This window comes from Sphaeramia orbicularis, chromosome 3 (assembly GCF_902148855.1).
Source record: "Sphaeramia orbicularis chromosome 3, fSphaOr1.1, whole genome shotgun sequence".
In the NCBI taxonomy this organism is placed as follows: domain Eukaryota; kingdom Metazoa; phylum Chordata; class Actinopteri; order Kurtiformes; family Apogonidae; genus Sphaeramia; species Sphaeramia orbicularis.
The window spans coordinates 39,322,270-39,340,429 of record NC_043959.1 but is presented as its reverse complement, the minus strand read 5'-3'; the positions used below and the strand labels follow the sequence as shown (position 1 = coordinate 39,340,429).

Sequence of the window (18,160 nt, the reverse complement as noted above, 5' to 3'; positions counted from 1 at the left end):
ATGAATGGCTTTGACAGTCACTTGCTGACTGGTGAAGATTGGACTGGTGTGGAGTGGGTTAGTGAGTGGTTTTAGATTCCACACGGTTCAGCCAAGAACTACAAAATTGTTTTTCCTGCACATGCTGACATGGAATGGCACAACAAAAGAAAGAAAATTGAGCTTTTACAATTTTTCGAAGCATGTACTTGGTGATTTCACAGTTAGAGTTCAATACCTGTGTTTCACGGACAATTTTTCCATCGTGTAGCTGAATAGTCCTCACGCTGTAATATCGGATTGAAGGCCGATTTATTGTAACTTCTCACTGTTTCTCAAAGACCATTGTTGAGGCTCAGCAGCAAATACCCAAATGCAATTTTCTTGTTTAGCACAGTGTCCATCATTGTTTGTTTCTCTGTTTTTTTGCTCTCATCTCCCCCTCTCCTAAATCTCAAAATCCCAAACACATTTATCTTATATTTTCTGATTCATCCTCAACACTCGTACTTTCTTCTGACTCACGCTATCTTAATTTTCTTCCCTGTAGAGCCGGAAGCAGGACATTCCTCGTGAAGAGCAGGGACCATCAATCAAGAACTTGGACTTCTGGCCAAAGCTTATCACCCTCATGGTGTCTGTAATCGATGAAGACCGGACAGCTTACACCCCAGTCATTAACCAGTATGTACTCTTTTATTATAACAAAATGGAAGCTGCTAATTTTTTAGATGCCTTTTACATGTGTAACCGGCGGTGTCGGACTCTGCGTTGTGTTTAAGGACGAGACCCACACGTACAACTTTGGAGGCAGTCTTCGTTTATTCTTTTTCGCTCCTGACAAAAGTAGCACAAATGCAAAAACCTCCGGTCAGCAAACCCCACAAAGCACGCCCCTCTCCCAGTAGAGATCAGGAACAATAGGGAAGATAATACATTAAATTATTAAAATAGAACATAGCATATCTGACAAAAGTAGCACAAATACAAAAACCTCTGGTCAGCGAACCCCACAAAACATGCCCCCTACACAAACCAAATGAAACAGAAATGTGTTTCAGCACATCATAACCACCTCATACAAAGTTTGAACTAGCCAGTTCATTTAAAAATGAAATTAGCAGAGGCTAAAACAGAAATTTCCCCCGACTGCACAGCTGCTCACCCTTCCCATAGAGATCAGGAACAATAGCGAAGAGGTAAAGGCGTGAAAACGCTAGTTCTAGCTGGCAGTGTCACACCATAAAGTACTCATTGGGGAACAGACTCAAATTAAAAGTTCCACATAATGACTTGGAGGCCCAACCTGTCAGGCATTAACCAAAACAAATGAAAATAGAAGGAACAGATTTTGTGTAATTATAACAACAACCAATAGACAATACCATCTGCATACCCACATTGCTGCAAAATAATTGACCCTGTTACACATGACTGTTACTAAACTGCTCAAAATGCAGCAAAATAATCTTAAACATGTTAAAATTGTGTTAACACAGTAATATTTGTGTGCATTTTTCATCTAAACTGATTTAAATGTTGATCCAACAGCAGAGACGAGCTATATTTGACTGCTTATTGTAAAACTATATGATTTATGTCCTACTCATATAATTCTTTAGGGTTTGACTGAGATATGATAGAGATTATTTGTAGGAATATAATCATTTCATCAATGTTTACATAATTTATAATATACTTATTAGGCCTAATTTAGGTAAGCTTAGTTGATATCACACAGAATGAAAAAAAAAAAAAAATGAGATGACCTATATTAATTTTACATTGATTAAACTCCAGACAACAAAGATTTTAGAGGATGCAAGGGAAACAAAAAGCTCACATGCCCTTCAGCATCTACGAAAATATATTTAATCATCATGGAGACAATAATTAGTCCACTGTTGTGCAAGACGGCAGCGAGGCATCCGCAGTGAAAATGCTTTGTTTTTCCAGTTTCGTAGTGTTGCTGGATAAAAGTATAATGCAGCGTGTTAAATTATACAACACAAGACGGATTTTGCTGTGGAAATAGGAATGGATGGCTGAATGTTGTGTCAAAGGAGGTGAAAGTGTGTGCCTGTAGATCTTCTGGTTCATAAAATCAAACAAATGACATGACCTGAAGAAAACAGTGTGGAACTAAGTAGAGATTGCTTCAGAAGAATGAAGATGAGGCCTATTTTTCTTTTCCTGTCATGCTCACATACATCCTCACACATGCACGCCCCTCCTTTTTCTTTTCTCCTTCCTCTTGCTGATTTACGATGCTTATTAAGATCTGTTTATGCCCTGAGCTTTCTCTCCTACACTGTCTAATGATAGATTTGCAATATTCATGCCCATTTCCTACACATTCTCCTGGTCAAGATGCAGAGCGATGCAAACGCAGATGCTTTTTCAAAAAAAAAAAAAAAAAAGGAGTGAACTTGTTGCTTTTAAAGCTGATGCTACAGGGAAAAAAGGTGACTGTCATGCTCTGTTAAGAGTATTTATATCAGCAAATAGCTTTAGATATTCCAACAATGAATAGACTGATGTGCTGATTTTGTTGCAGTTTTATTGCAAATATAAAATTGGATGCTCCAGCTGTTTTCAAAATATAAAGGATAAGAGGCTTTAGAGATTATTTCCAGAAATACTTATCATGCAGCTTGTAAACCACATAACATCATTTATTTCACCGTATAGGGGTAGACTGTAAACCATTCGAGTAGCTGCGGAAGTTACATCTAATCTTTGCAGCATAGTGATCTTATTGTGTTCTTAGCCAATAGTGTACCGTGTGTGTGTGTGCATGACAAGACTGAACAATAAGTGAGGTGCCCAGAAAGATTCTGTCAACGATAGAGATGACAGAGTAAGTGATTGTTTCTGGGCTATTTCTTTATTTTTTCCTCCAGTTACAACATCAGAATTCTAGTTTAGTCTCTTCCTGCAGTTCATAAGACATTGTTCTGAAGGTGGGGAGGCTTGAAAAATGAATGTCTTCACTCTGAAAAACAGCGACTATGCCCCAGCTGGGCAGACAAAATTATAGGAAAATTGTGTTTTTTGTTGTAAACAATGCAGTCACCAGGTAAAGTAAAACATTTCCAGATAAACTGACCTCACTGTGTGCAAGGCCCTGTCATTTATAAATGTCCCACCATTACTGTCTGAAGACATGGATAATTAAACCATTGACATCCCACATGCAGGGTTTGACTGAAAATCTATAGTCATTCAAAATAGTACATTACCGGCCAAATAGGTTGCCACCCTTTCATCCTCCTTGACTGTGTTGTCTCCTTCTTCGCTTTGGCTCATGTTAAAGCCCAGTGCATGCATGCCCATTCTGCCCCAGTTCAGCCAGGTTTTGGAAATGACGGGATTATTAGATTATGAAATTCATCAAGCGTGTCTTCTAGCACATCTGTTAGGTCGTTTGTTAGAGTTTCAGGATGAGCCAAGCCATCAGGCCAGGCTACTCAAGCGTGTCATTATATGCAAGTCTGATTGGAATCCTTTCCAATTCCACCAGGTTTCCACAGGAGCTGAATGTGGGCAAAATCAGCGCTGAGATCACGTGGACCCTCTTTGCCCTGGACATGAAGTATGCAATGGAAGGTCAGTAAGGCTGCTTATCTAACAATTATTTCCTGCTTTGGGGGAATGGGTGCACAAGTTCTGTTTCAGTGATCATTGAGGAGTGATGATTAAATCGTGGCACTAAGAAGTGATTAAACAATAAGGTAAATGACATCCTGCAGTGTTTAGTTTATGGCATATATTTTTTCTCCAACTGTGCACTTAAAAGGGCTATACAGTCGTGGAAAAAATATTAGATCGCCCTTGTTTTCTTCAATTTCTTGTTCATTTTAATGCCTGGTACAACTAAAGGTACATTTGTTTGGACAAATATAATGATAACAACAAAAATAGCTCATAAGAGTTTAATTTCAGAGCTGATATCTAGACATTTTCCATGGTTTTCTTGATAATAACCGAAATCACTAAAGTTCTTACATCAATACCTATGACACTGTACTGCCAAAAACTGTACTTTTAGGCATTCCATGTTTTCTTTTCTGTCTGTTTTAGTCACATGATACACACAGGAGTTAGTACTTGATTGCATAACTACTGCTTTTGATGACTTTTGATGGTCTAATAATTTTTTACGTGACTGTATATAGAACTGAGACTCCAAACTCTCAACAAGACAGGGATGTACCAGAACACACCTAGGACTACCAAAACCACCAACAAATTAACATTACATTTCCACAGACTGAATCATTCAATGAATAAAATATAAGCTCATTGTCACCACACATCTGTATTATGGTATCATCAGGTTTTCAAAAACTCATAGTCACTTATTTTGACAGTTGGTCTAAATAACACTGTCATGCAAGTAATTGTGTTATTCAGTATTTTTGCATTATAGCTCAGTTAGTTTAGTGCTGTTTTAAGCCAGGAAACAGCCACAGTAAAACCACAAATCATTTCTGTTTAATGCATGGATTGTGTTGTCAGTAGCTGCACTAAAGATCTGTTTGGAATCATTCAAACAAGGTCAGAACTAGGTCAGAGGTATCACAGGTCTTTCTGTCCTGCAGCTGTCAGGCTCTACAACAAAAACTGCTCCTAAAATCCTGTGCAATAACCGTACAATAAACAGGACAGTAAACTGTGCAATAAACCTGTGGTGTGATCAGCATGTGAACAGCTGTAAATAGTGTATATACCTTTCTCGATTGTGTTTATCTTGATTTTGCACTTCTTTGCTCTTGTGTGCTTGTACTTTGCTGCTGTAAACCTAGAATTTCCCCTGTGGGACTAAGGCATAATTTATCGTATCTTAATAACAAACATCCCAACATAACATCCCATAATAACATCATATCTTCATGAGTCTCACAATCAAACTCACCTGTGTAGAAGAAATACTGCGATTTCAGCATCAAACTCCATTCTTTTTATTTAAAGCTGTGTCTGTTGATGAAAACAACAAAAACGCTTGTAGTTTTTACCATTTTGTCACTTCATTTTGGCTCTAAAAGTTGCTTCTTAGTGGTTCTCATCCCATATCATAGCTTTTAGACACTTTGGTCCAAAGCCTCATACTGTTCGTTTTTCTCACCATAGGAGACCAACAGATTGACTCACTACTCCCTCTAGTGGTCACATGAACACGAGTTCATATCTCTACAATCTAATACATTCATATTTTTGGCATCATTTTAAGATGGTTAATTCAGAAAGCTCAACAATACTTTCAGACCATGTTTAAATATTTAAAGTAGAAATACTACATACACATTTAAATATTTATTCCAAACGCCCCTAAGACAGAACATTAATGTCCACCCTCTCTATAATGTAAATAATCTGGACCTAGGCTAAGACAGGAACTGGATGAGTCTATTAAGTGGAACAAGTGTGCCTTCTGTTACATATTCACTAATTAGTTGTTAGTTTTAATGTATTAATCACTCTGTAACTATATAGGAATTACTATATATTATTGTAAAATGTGATCTTCTGATACCTTGTTGTACTTGATATTTGTCATTTATTGGTAGTGTGCTGTGTATGAAGTGCTCTGGTGTTAGTGCATCGTCTCTCAGGCCTTGTTGTGGTCAGCTGCACTGTCACTTTAGATTACAGTGGCTTGGTGGCTTTATCGATTATTTTGGGACTTGAAAAGATGGTCAGTTTTGTGTGCTATGTTTAAGTTTTGGTGGAGGAAAGAAGTGAAATTAGATAGAGTTTGTCATCTTTTTTCCCAAATGATATAAATGTAATGAACACCAGTTATTACAAATGTTCATAAATGTTGTAACAGGGTGTCTGTAGGTCCTTAAAATATCTTCAGTTTTAAGCCTTAAAATATCTTACTGTTTTGACATTTGATTTTATGGTTGGTTAAAGCCTGTTGAAAATTACAGATTTGAAGCTTGCTCACATTAGAACTTTTGGATGTGTTCTTCATTCCAATTACACAGAAAGTTAGAAAAAAACATAAAGCTGTAGGGCTGGGCGATAAAATGATAATGATATATATCGTGAAATAGCTCAGTAGAAATATGAGAATGCTCGGTATAATTTCTATAGAATTCCTTCGTCCATGTTTTGACAGATATAAGAACAGCCAATCATAATTAAGTAGCGCTGCACCGAACCAATCACACTAGAGCCACGGCAAGTTAGGTTGACACACACAGCACAGGTGTCAGAGCAGCTGCAGGGGACACGCTAATATTTGGGCTGGAGCTGGTGGTAATGAGTGTTCCCTCGGAAGAAAAGTTGACCGAGAACTCAGGCGACCAGGTTACTGAAAAGTAGGGTGCGAACCAATGCGGTTCCGGCGTTCAACAGAGGTATAGAAGCCTGGAGTCGGAGGTTCAAAGCATGTTAAGTTTCACTTTCAGTTCACGCCAGTTATGGCAGTTACGGAACGCACCCCCATGTATATACCCCGAAGATGGTCTGTTTTGTTTGTGTTTTTTTAAAACTTGAAAGCTTTTGCCTATTGGTCAAACTTTTAGTTCAGTTTTAAATATCTGTACCTGTTTTATTTATCTGAAACATTTGTATAATGTTCATCAGCACATCTGTCATGTTCAACCTGTGACAGAAAATAAATCAAATCAAACAAAAATAACCTTCTGATGTCTTCACAACTAACTTCTGAGTAACAAAAAATTAAAGCTTGATAAAAATAGTGATTTGATTTACACCGTGATACATATCGATATCGTCTGACATGAAAAAATTATTAAGCTGCTGTAAAATCCCTCATCAAGCATCTACCGTCATGCAGTATGGTTCTGTATTTACATTAGGTTCTTCACAGTATTCCAGCAGTATGCATAGCAAGATGTTAGAGTAAAGGCCTTCATCTTAAATTCAACATCTTGTTTACATTCTGCATTCATACGTTTACAATATTAACTAAAAAATACATTCAGTGTATTGTATCCATCAAGGACTTATTCTGCATCTTCTTCCACTGCCCCTAAATTCTTGAGGATAAATATCACTCATTTTACCCATGCTCTGCCAAAGTAAAAGAAGAATCATGCCCTGAAATGTAATTCACTTTTAGTATTATTGTGATGTTCAGTGGTTTAGTGTGGATTTTGTCAATATGAGAATGTCTTTTTTTTCAAAGACGGAAGAGACTTTCGGTGATCAAGCAATAAATCTTAGATCTGCTCTGCTGGCAGCAAGACGGATGTTCTCGTTTTAACGTGGGTTTGACTTCAATCCCCACACCCTCGTTCTTGGAATCGGTTCCCAAAAGGCATCAAATGCTCACAGAGGTTATTGAACTAGCTCCTTTTTAGGAGGCAGTCTTTTCAATCAAATTCCCAAGATACTAGCGCATGTATATGTGGAGTGAGAGAGAGAGAGAGAGAGCAAGAGATAATGCTAAAGGGAGATAATGGGATGTAGGATTGTGAATGAAACTTAACATATCTATGTGTGTGCTTGATAAAGTTTTCCTCAGCTAAAGTTTGCTGCAATCATCTCCAAACGATTGTGGCAAATCTGTAGTCTCCATCTAAAGATTATCATGTTCAAGTTTAACAACATTTTCCTGGCTTGTCTGATTACACAGTGATAAAGACAGACTTTCTTCAAACAAAAATTCTCTTTTGCTGCTTGCAACAGTGTTCAATTGAGGACATGAGAGCAAATGTATTGGTTATTGGAGAGATTCTCTACTTGCTGATGCTACTGCTCAACTTTTCGGTGGTTGATTTTGATGGTTAGTGCAGCAGAACATTGAAGTCATCAGGTCAGTGGACTGGGATTTATATTTGATGCTTAAATTATGATAAAACTGGGATAAAAGCGTGATCAAGGTCATAGACCAGGAATATTCTTTAGGCTATTTGTGAAAGAATAGACACAGAAACATCAAAAGGGCTTATGGGTGATTTATCCTCATCTGTTTTCTCTGCGCTAAGCCACTCAGAGTTGCTATAGCAACCAGGTGCCAAGTGAAGGCACTTCAATGTACAGTACAGCACACCATATGAAAACAGGGATGAAGCTTTTAGAGGGAAATGGTAAAACAGTAATACTTATCATGTCATACATTTTCGTCACAGTAATGTTGTTTAGTTGGTGATCTATGGTTCTGTACATTCCCTTTAAAACCCACTACATTCTGTGTTAAATTGATGGTTGGTATTTTTATTCTTATTCGTCTGACTTTCACTATATTACTGCATTATAGAGTTGTTTGTTTTGATTGGAACAATACTCATAAAACACTTTTTTTCTACTTTTTGCAATTTAATGGCACCACGTTTTTTCATGAAGATATTGAAAGTTCAGGGTGGGGAAGCAAAATTTACAATATTTTGAGGCAGGGATTGAAGGACAGTGTATGACCAGTTAGTTTATTGAAAGTCATGAGAATTTAAATCTTCAAATCGTATTTTACTGCATTTCTAACGGTCTTGTTGTCTACCTCAAGTTCAGTTGCCATTTTCTCATGGATTTGGTTGGATCCTTTAGGATTTTGGATTTGAGAGCTTTAATAAAAGCTTTGGTACGTTTTTTGTTGCTTCCTCCACTTCCAGACTTTCTCGTAATAATTTTGCTCATAGTCATTCTGTTCTTTCCATTATAAACAGTCTTTATGGACACTCCAACTATTTTTTAAATCTCCTTTGGTGTGACGAGTGCATTCAGCAAATCACACACTCTTTGACGTTTGCTTTCCTGATTAGTCATATGGGCAAAAGTTTCTGAAAAGGTATGGATAATAGTGTTAGGTATGATTATGACATCAGTATATGTTTGGTTTCAAAATAATTGACGAAGTGCCTGCTGAGAAAAAACAACTAAATGTTCATTGTAAATTTTGCTTCCCCACCCTGTATATGTAATGATTGTCACTAATGGGTATGAATGTTAGGACATTTAAATGTAAGTTTTAAAAGCAAGAACTATATTTCTAAATTTTATTCAAAAAGTTCTGAAACCACTGAATGATATCTTGCTCAAACAATAACTTAAGGAAAAGCACCACTGCAAGTTTATTAGTGATAGATAGTAAATAGAGAACTCTCACTGTACAAAGCTTAATATGCTCTCCTAAAAAGCACAACAAACAAAGAAAAAGAGAGTGTTGCCCTATGATTTATGTGTGCATATCTGAGTGGAGCCAGCTGGGCATGTGACCACCTATGGTGTTACTGACTGCTGTCACAGCAGGTTTAGGCAGTGTGTATTTTTGTGTGTGTTCCTGCATGTGTGATTTGCCTGAGGATGTCCATGTTACCAAAGGAGACAAGAATCATAGATGCACTTACTCACATATACCCCTTCTCGTTCCCTGAGTCTGAACCCTCGTCCCCTGCCTTGCCTCTTCTTGCCTCATCTTGTCAGTACATCACCGCACGCCCACAGCGACACGTGCCAGGGGGAGGACATGACTGTCATGTTCCTCAAAGGAGCACTTTGTATGAATTATTGCTCATTTGTTGTTGGACCTACTGGCTGTTATTTCTAGGCTTAGTTTGGTGAAGACAGGGTAATTGAAAAATACATTATTTATGGTGTGTTTTACTGTATAGATGGTAAAAAATGATGAAGACAAAAGTGATTTTAAAGTTAACTATTCAAAGTATTGACGTGTTTTTATACTTTAAGTATGTTGTGGTGGTCCAGCCTCAATATGCCAAATAAATGATCAAATGTAAATAATTCAGGATTTCCCACAATGCCTTTTTAAAAATACATTGGACAGATGCACTTCATTTGTGCATGTACTGTATGTGCTCCTATACATTTCTAACACTTTGTGCATGAAATAACAATAAGGAGGTAATAGAGGGTGAGGTGGCGGTCCAGGTTGCTGCCTGTCTTTCTAACTCAGATGGATGGAAAGAAAAAATAGTGAGTGGCCTGTTTACATAAGAAGCGCAGAGAACCGGCAGAACGGCTGACAGAGACACCCTGAAGGAGGCGGGCAAGAATGTCCTGCTCTATTGGTCTGTGTAGCTTTGTTTATGTGTGTATGTGCATACAGGCATACTTGTCTATGCATTTCTATATCGGTGCTCAGTTGTACACGTAAGAAAGAATGAATGGGAATAAAAGGAATCTTTGTGTGTGTCTGTGTGCACACATGTGCATGCGCATTACTTAATGAAGTCTTTGATGCATCCTCTGCTTCCTGCTTGGAGGCCTTTGGTGCCAAGGCTGGTGCAGAAATGGATGCTGCTAATTTTAGCATCTCTGTGTGAATCTTTGTATGTGTGAGCGAGAGAAAGAGTGAGAGGGGTAGAGGGAGGACACAAAGAATGCAAAAGGAGAAAAAAAGGATGAGAGTCAGTGAATGGCATAGCAATATCTGAAATTCCTCTATTATTCACTCTTTCACTCTAACCTTTTCTCAATAGGGTATGCTCTATGTATAACTTGAGACTCAAGTAAATGTCTTGTATTGTGGAGCAAAATGGCTCTTTGATAAAGGACGGATATAAATGTGTTGTGTGTTTGGTGTTGGCAGCAAAAGCATACCTTGTCAAGATGAAAAAATGTAGTCCTACTTCTAGAAGTCCCATCGTATATGCTATACGTCCACTGTATAACTGTTTAATGGCTGTGGTCTCTGGAGCATGTCATTAAAGATCCAATGCTCCAGCAGCCCATTAACTCACCTCCAGCCTGTTGGAACCATTTTACAGCACAGAATATTTTAATTGAATTTCAATTAATATTCCTTTGCAGTGTGAGGTTTGTTTGCACAGCAAGATGTTGTTTACAGGCTCAGACATAACTCTGCATTGTCCTGCAGTGGGATTTTAATAAGCTAGTCTTTTCTTCCAGTTTTCAACTTGTACTACTTAATTCTGATATGCTCTCAGAACATTAATTTTTGGCTTTTTATCCTCATACAGATTGAATTTGTAAAGCACAGCGATCCTGCCCTTGTCTTGCAGGTGCTACATTCATTTCATAGAGATCTCATAAAATCTTAATAAAAGCCCTCCATTCAAAGTAGTGCATTTCATTGACATTGTTAAAGGATAATATTCAGCATTAGATTTTTCTCCATCCATCATCTTTCCTTTCTGTTGGAAATGATGATATTCTGCTCTGTATTGTTTGAGGTTTTGTGAAACGCCATTATATGTATTAGGATTATTGAAACACTTCTCTCTGCACTCTCTTTACATGCCATTTAAATATTTTTGTCTAAATAAAACATGTAATTAGAAAGAAGTAAAGACTTGGATTTTACAGTTTTATTTTCCACTGCAGATTGTGATCTACTTAGATGAAGTGTAGTGGACTTCTACATTAGTGAGTCATAACGTGGGCTACGTCCCAAAGCATTATGGGTTCGAGTCGCATCAACAGGAGTTAGTGTCTTTGGGCTCTGGTGTTATAGCTGTGTCAGTAGGCCCTTGTGATACAGCTTAGCAGGCCCTTTGACAGAACTGGGTCAGAAGCCAAGATGAAGGAATTATGTCGGGAAGAGAACTATACTGGCCTTGGCTGTCATACTGGTCCTCTACCCTTTTTGTCTCCAACAAATCTGTCTAACCACAAGCTCCTATAGATATTTTCACTGAATGGTAATTGGAGGATGGAAATACTGTGGTGAACCACTGCTGTTCATCATCATCTACACGGCATTTAAATCAATGAGGCAGAGAGTGAGTGAGTGAGTCTCCTGTGAGTTTGACTGTCCCTGTGGGTTGAGTCAGACAAGATGACATCCTCACCAGGGACGTTGAGCTCACTTCTCCCTCAAGACAGCCTGCACTGTTTACCACCAGTAGCTACACACACACATACACACACACACACACTGTTTTACACTCATTATTCAGTATACAGTATATAAATTCCATACCTAAATATATGGAATATCTCTCAGACTAAAGGTTGTGTCTCGCAGAGGCATGTCGATGTCCACCACTACACTACATAAACCAATTTGGTTCCAGGAATTTGTTTAGATTCATTCATAACCTTTGTATATTGACGACGCAACCTCATTTACAATATAGCCGAGACAAAACAAAACATTTGCAACATACAATGGACATATCAGAAATACCAAAAAGTAAAAGTGACAAAGACGAATTAAAAACAGGATCAGCTGGAGGTAAAATAAGATTGAATTATGAATTTAAAACACAAAATATTTGAAACATACAATGCCATATCAGAAGTACCAAAAAAGTGATAAAGATGAACAGTATTTCTAGTCAAACAGCGTACACATTTTTGCAAACTTTGACAGCTTCTGCATATGCAGTCACGATCAAACTATCAAACGCTGATGAAAGCGGCTCTCATGTGGATTCCCTGAGACCGAGAGTTAACCTTTGCTGCAGAGGACAGGTTATTAGAGACTCATAAATTGCTAATTAACAGCAACTCAGATTAGAGCTCACATCATTGCCTTTCAGCGCTCAAGAAAAAGACATATCTCATTAATAAGTCTTCATAAATGAGGAGACAGTATGAATAAGGCCTTCATTGTTGAATTTAGTGCTGACACATAATGTTTTCAGCGCTACGAAAAACAACACGATAAACACATTGTGGACTTCCTGAAACATGAGCCAGGATCATTTCCTACAACAAACAATGAAATACATGAAATTAAGGTTAGTAACTTATATATATACAGGGCGGGGAAGCAAAATTTACAATATTTTGAGGCAGGGATTGAAAGACAGTGTATGACCGATTAGTTTATTGAAAGTCATGAGAATTTATTTGCCACAAGAAAATTTACATAAGAGAAAATGTTTTTATTCTATGTGTCCTTCTTTCTCAATAACTGCCTTCACACACTTCCTGAAACTTGCACAAGAGTTCCTCAAATATTCGGGTGACAACTTCTCCCATTCTTCTTTAATAGCATCTTCCAGACTTTGTCGTAATAGTTTTGCTCATAGTCATTCTCTTCTTTCCATTATAAACAGTCTTTATGGACACTCCAACTATTTTTGAAATCTCCTTTGGTGTGACGAGTGCATTCAGCAAATCACACACTCTTTGACGTTTGCTTTCCTGATTACTCATATGGGCAAAAGTTTCTGAAAAGGTATGGATAATAGTGTTAGGTATGATTATGACATCAATATATGTTTGGTTTCAAAACAATTGACGTAGTGCCTGCTGAGAAAAAACAACTAAATGTTCATTGTAAATTTTGCTTCCCCACCCTGTGTGTGTATATATATATATATATATATATATATATAGATATAGATATAGATATAGATAGATAGATAGATAGTCCACATATTTGTCAGACAGATGTAGGTGGTCCCTATTCTTAATGACTTTCCGTTGTTATAATAGCAATTAAAAAAAAAAAAAAAAAAAATATATATATATATATATATATATAAAAAAAAACAGGTTAGACACATAAAAAGAGAGTGAGCTGCGAGGTCTCCCAGTGTATCCCTAAGAAAAGCATCATATTCTATAAAACTACAGAAATACACATTTTTGGCCATATCAACCATTCATTCACACAGCATCTGAGCGTCTGACTTACCAGATTGTGCCCTGGATACACAGGCCTTGCATTATGACCATTTGAATAATCAGAAGGCCAGCTAGGTGTCACATATCCCCAGATTAACTGATGTCAGCTCCAGGTTAGCCTCCTTATGTAGAGCAAATCATATCATCATCACAATATTGTGCAATCTTATCACACATTTTCTTCATATAATGCTGCCTGCTTGAATTGCTTCAGGGAGAATACAACGGAGGAATAACAGAGCAAAGAAGAGAAGTGCTTGAGCCAAGAAAAACAATGAATAGACATCAGATCTGTGGGAGTCTCTGCTTTGGTCTGAATAGGCCACATTTGAGACTTCCAACCATTGTGCGTTTCTGAGATGCAAAGAAGGTGAATGGAGGGCGTCTGCATGCATGACTCCCCCGCTAAGTATGGAGGAGGAGGTGTAATGGTGTTGGTGTACATTGCTGATGACACTGTAGATGATTTATTCAGATATCACGGCATGCTTAACCCAACTGCAGCGAAACGTCAATCCCCTCTGGTTTGCATTTAGCAGGACACACATTTGTATTTCAACAGGGCAATGGCCCAAAACAAACCTTAGGCTATGTGGGGCCAGTTTGTCCACGTAGCAGAGTGATGGAGTGCTGCATCAGTCGACCTGGCCTCCACAGTCACATGATCTAAACCCAGCTGAGATAGTTGGGGATGAGAGGGGCTGGAAAATCAGCCAACAAATGCATCTCATACCCAGGGATTCATTCATATGTTGAAATACATCAAAAAGTCTAAATTTTTATTAAAAAAAAAAAAAAAAAAAAAAAATTTATATATATATATATATATATATATATATATATATATATACATATATATTCAGGATTTCCCACAATACATTTTAAAAATACATTACATAGATGCACCTCATTAGTGCATGTGCTGTATGTGCTCTTATACATTTCTAACACTTTGTGCATGAAGTAATAATTTTTCCAAAAACAAATCACCACATAACTACAGTTATGCTCATAAATTTACATACTCTGACAGAATGTCATGGATGTTCCAACATAAAAATGATCCAAAGCACAAGGCCAAAACGACCTGTCACTGGTTACAGCAAAAAAAAAAAAAAAAAGTGAAGTTGAAGGAGTGGCCATCTCAGTCTCCTGACCTCAATATCATTGAGCCACTTTGGGGAGGTCTCAAACAGGCAGTTCATGTAAGAAAACCCAAAATCTTAGAGGACCTGAAGGTGTTCTGCCAAGAAGAATGGGCAGATTTACCATCTGAGAAAATAAAGAGCCTCATCCACAACTACCACAAAAGACTTCAAGCTGTCATTGGTGTTAAATGGGCCAATACAGAGGATTAAGAACTAGGCTATGTAAACTTTAGATCAGGGTCATTTGGATAGTTTATGTTGTCAGTCTGAAAAGAAAAGTATAAAAAGAGCAAACACATTTGTTTGATAATAAATGGCTTCACCCAACCACTAGCCACAAGTGAAAGAATGGTGTTTGTATTATCATTCATATTCCCTGAAAAATGGCCAAAGAATCATAAATTCTGCTAGGGTATGTAAACTTATGAGCACAACTGTTCATGTGTATTATTTTACAGTCTCCGTGCCTATAGTTTTTAATCTACAATGAAGAAATGAGGTCATTATTGTATGCACAGTACAAGCTGAATGATGTTGTTTTGTATATAAAGCAGATTCATGTAATTGCAGAGCAGTACCTATCACTGAAGCGCATACATGCGCATATGCAGGCCTATTTTTACATCTTAATTACAATACTTAGATCATGTGCATGCTGATGAAAAGAGCACATTCAAGCACACTTGATACATTTGTTTACATATGAGCAGTTTGCTATTTGCAGAAGCACAAGTGAAGTGGAATATAGGAGGGCTGTGGTGATTAATCATTATCTTCTCAGCCAGTCAAATTATCTGTTAAACAGCTGTGCCAATCACAATGGCCCTTGATGCAAATGTCTTATCGCATGAAGACAAGAGACCAGACTGGTATCTCTAGAACTACCTTAATCGTCCACAAAGTCAAGAAGGATAAGGTAGAAATGCATCATTCTACAAGCGATTTACATGCTTGGATAAACAGAAAATTCCCTTTTATAATGCAGTTTCAAAGACCGGAGGAGTTGTCAGAAAAAGTGACAAGCCTTACTTCATCACTGTCTAATTTAACTTAACCAATAACTGTCATGATTCTGTTGCATCGTATTATATCACAGTTGTAAATTCAACAGGCGGACCCGTCAAAAAGAAGGAGATGAGATGTAGCAGTTGCAGCTGCATCCTGGTGCGTCGTGGGATGATGATAATAGGAAAGGGTGGAGAGGGAGTCGATTGGTGTAGAGTGGAAAGAAATTTTTCATTTTTCATTTATTTTTTGCAGGTGCGCAAACTGTGTGTGCCCGCCTCAGGATATCACAGGCAACTACATCTAATGCTTTGCAACACATGACGCCAGGCAAACATCAAGTTAAAAGTATGCATAGGAGAACTGTGTCGGACTCTGGTGTCGGTCCTTCATTTTCTTTAGACTTCAGCCAAACAAATTCATAGGATGGTTCACAGTCTACAAATCCTTACGTGCATAATTGATTGAACTCCACCTTCACCCATAGGTAGTCGGGATAAGCTTCAGCACCCCCGTGACTCTCATGAGGAGCAAACGATTTAGGAAATGGATGAATAAGCATGCAAAGGACACAAGATCAGTAAATTGTCATTGTAGTGTTGCTTCTCCCAGTTTTTGTGACACTACAAAAATGGTGGCTGACCATACATAGCATGTTAAATGTGATTTTTGCCTTTACTGTCAATTATTAGGACACCAGGAGGACATACCAGAATGCTGACATTTCATAAAAAAAAGCATAAATAAATATGAATTGACTAAACCTCCAAAATGATGGATTGTGTCTTTGAAAAAATTTGACACCTCAGCTCACAAATTACTGTCAATGAAGAGAAATCCATCACTGAATGATAAATTAATCATACAAGTTTAACAGCCGGTAATTAAATTTTTGAAGATGTGTTTGAAGAGTCTTGACTGTGTTTTTTAAAGCCCATGAAATACCAGTTGCCATACTTATACTTAAAAGGAATTTTGAGACATTAAAAATGTAAAAGATTTTCTAAAAAAAAAAAAAAAATATGGATGACTCATCCTGACATCAGGAATGTTTTACTGCAGTATTTTTTAAAGTGCTCGCTTTGGCCTCATTTCTTTCCAATTCTTTTCTCTATTCATACGGTCACATTGGATTCAGTGAATGGAAAATTATCTTCTTTTGAGTTCATTCAGACTGTGCAAAGAAGCGCATTCAGGTTGTCTTTGTTTCCATTTTGTAGAGAAAGGATATGAGTTATCTGATTCTGACCTAAACGTTTTTTTTGTGTGTGTGTGTTTTTTTCTGCCATCGTATTTTAACAATGATTGAAAAGTGTTAATGAACAATACTTGGCTGGAGCAATGAACTTTGAAATTTTTTTAGATATAACATGCAGTTACTATTTCAATATGTAAAGACGTGTAAGACAAAGCACATTTATATTTAAAAACCCTAAACAAATAGTGCAGTGCATACTTCTTTATGTTTAAGAGCAATAAAAGATGTAGGCTGGTCATTTGTTATTATGAGCTTTCCTTTAGGGGTGCAGAATTGTATATGTAATAAATGTCTGTATAGAGCTGTCAATAGGATATAAAAAGTATAAACGGTGTCCAATATTATAGCTTGAGGCAGCAGACTTTTTAGTCTTAACATTAATGAAGCTCCCAGAGTTTGGTGTCTAATATAATCTGTTATAAAAGCATCACTGACTCTTTCTTCTTACCATATTTATAGTTCTTCCTTTACCTGTATCTAAATTCCTCTTGTGCCTCAGGTCATAAAAATTCACAATAATATACACTCTTATATACTGTAAGGGTAAGCTTGTAGAATCTGGCTGACAAACAAAACACCTGCTGACTTTTCCTTTTCTGTTCTCCCAGCTGACCTCCATCTGCCTCCTTTAGGTGATTAGGTGACTCTCATTGTGCCACAGTGGTTGCCAGTGCATTAGTGTGTGTCCATTCTATACAAACTGTAAGGTGTCGGCTCAGTCCTTTATAACTCACACTCTCAAGGCGCAGGTTGTGTCCACTTCTCCCCAGTAAAACAGCCCCAACCTCACATTCACAGTGTTTAAGTCACAGGCTGTTAAGGTGAATCCAGATGAAAAGCCGTGGCAATTTCACCCATCAAAACCACTTCGATGAAAGCAGCGATCTCTGCACCCTTTCACCGCCAACGACTGTAAGCATTACACTCCAGCACCAGAAGTCAAAGCAGATAAACTGCAGTATACACTGTTGCCCATGACATTGGGATAAAATGTTTTGACCTCTTCTCATGGTCAAAGTGGGGCAGTGGTTAGCACAGCAAGAAGGTCCTGGGTTCGATTCCAACACTGAGACCTTTCTGTGTGGAGTTTGCATGTAGTTCCCATGTTTGCGTGGGACAACATGCAAACAATACGGTACTCTGGCTTCCCACCCTCCGTAGGCATACACTAATAGGTTAACTGGTCAAGCTAGAGGTGTGAATGCGAGAGTGATTGGTTGTTCATCTGTGTGTGAGC

The 18,160-nt window shown here is 37.7% G+C and overlaps 1 protein-coding gene across 3 annotated transcripts in view; it reads left to right on the top strand.

Annotated features, from left to right (window-relative positions):
* unc13c (unc-13 homolog C (C. elegans)) overlaps window positions 1-18,160 on the top strand; it is a 138,786-nt gene that overhangs the window by 80,519 nt on the left and 40,107 nt on the right. For all 3 annotated transcript variants that reach the window (XM_030161892.1, XM_030161900.1, XM_030161884.1), the window contains 2 exons: window positions 530-663; window positions 3,503-3,588. In XM_030161892.1, the coding sequence (XP_030017752.1) occupies window positions 530-663; window positions 3,503-3,588 (220 nt within the window). The remainder of the gene's footprint in view (window positions 1-529; window positions 664-3,502; window positions 3,589-18,160) is intronic.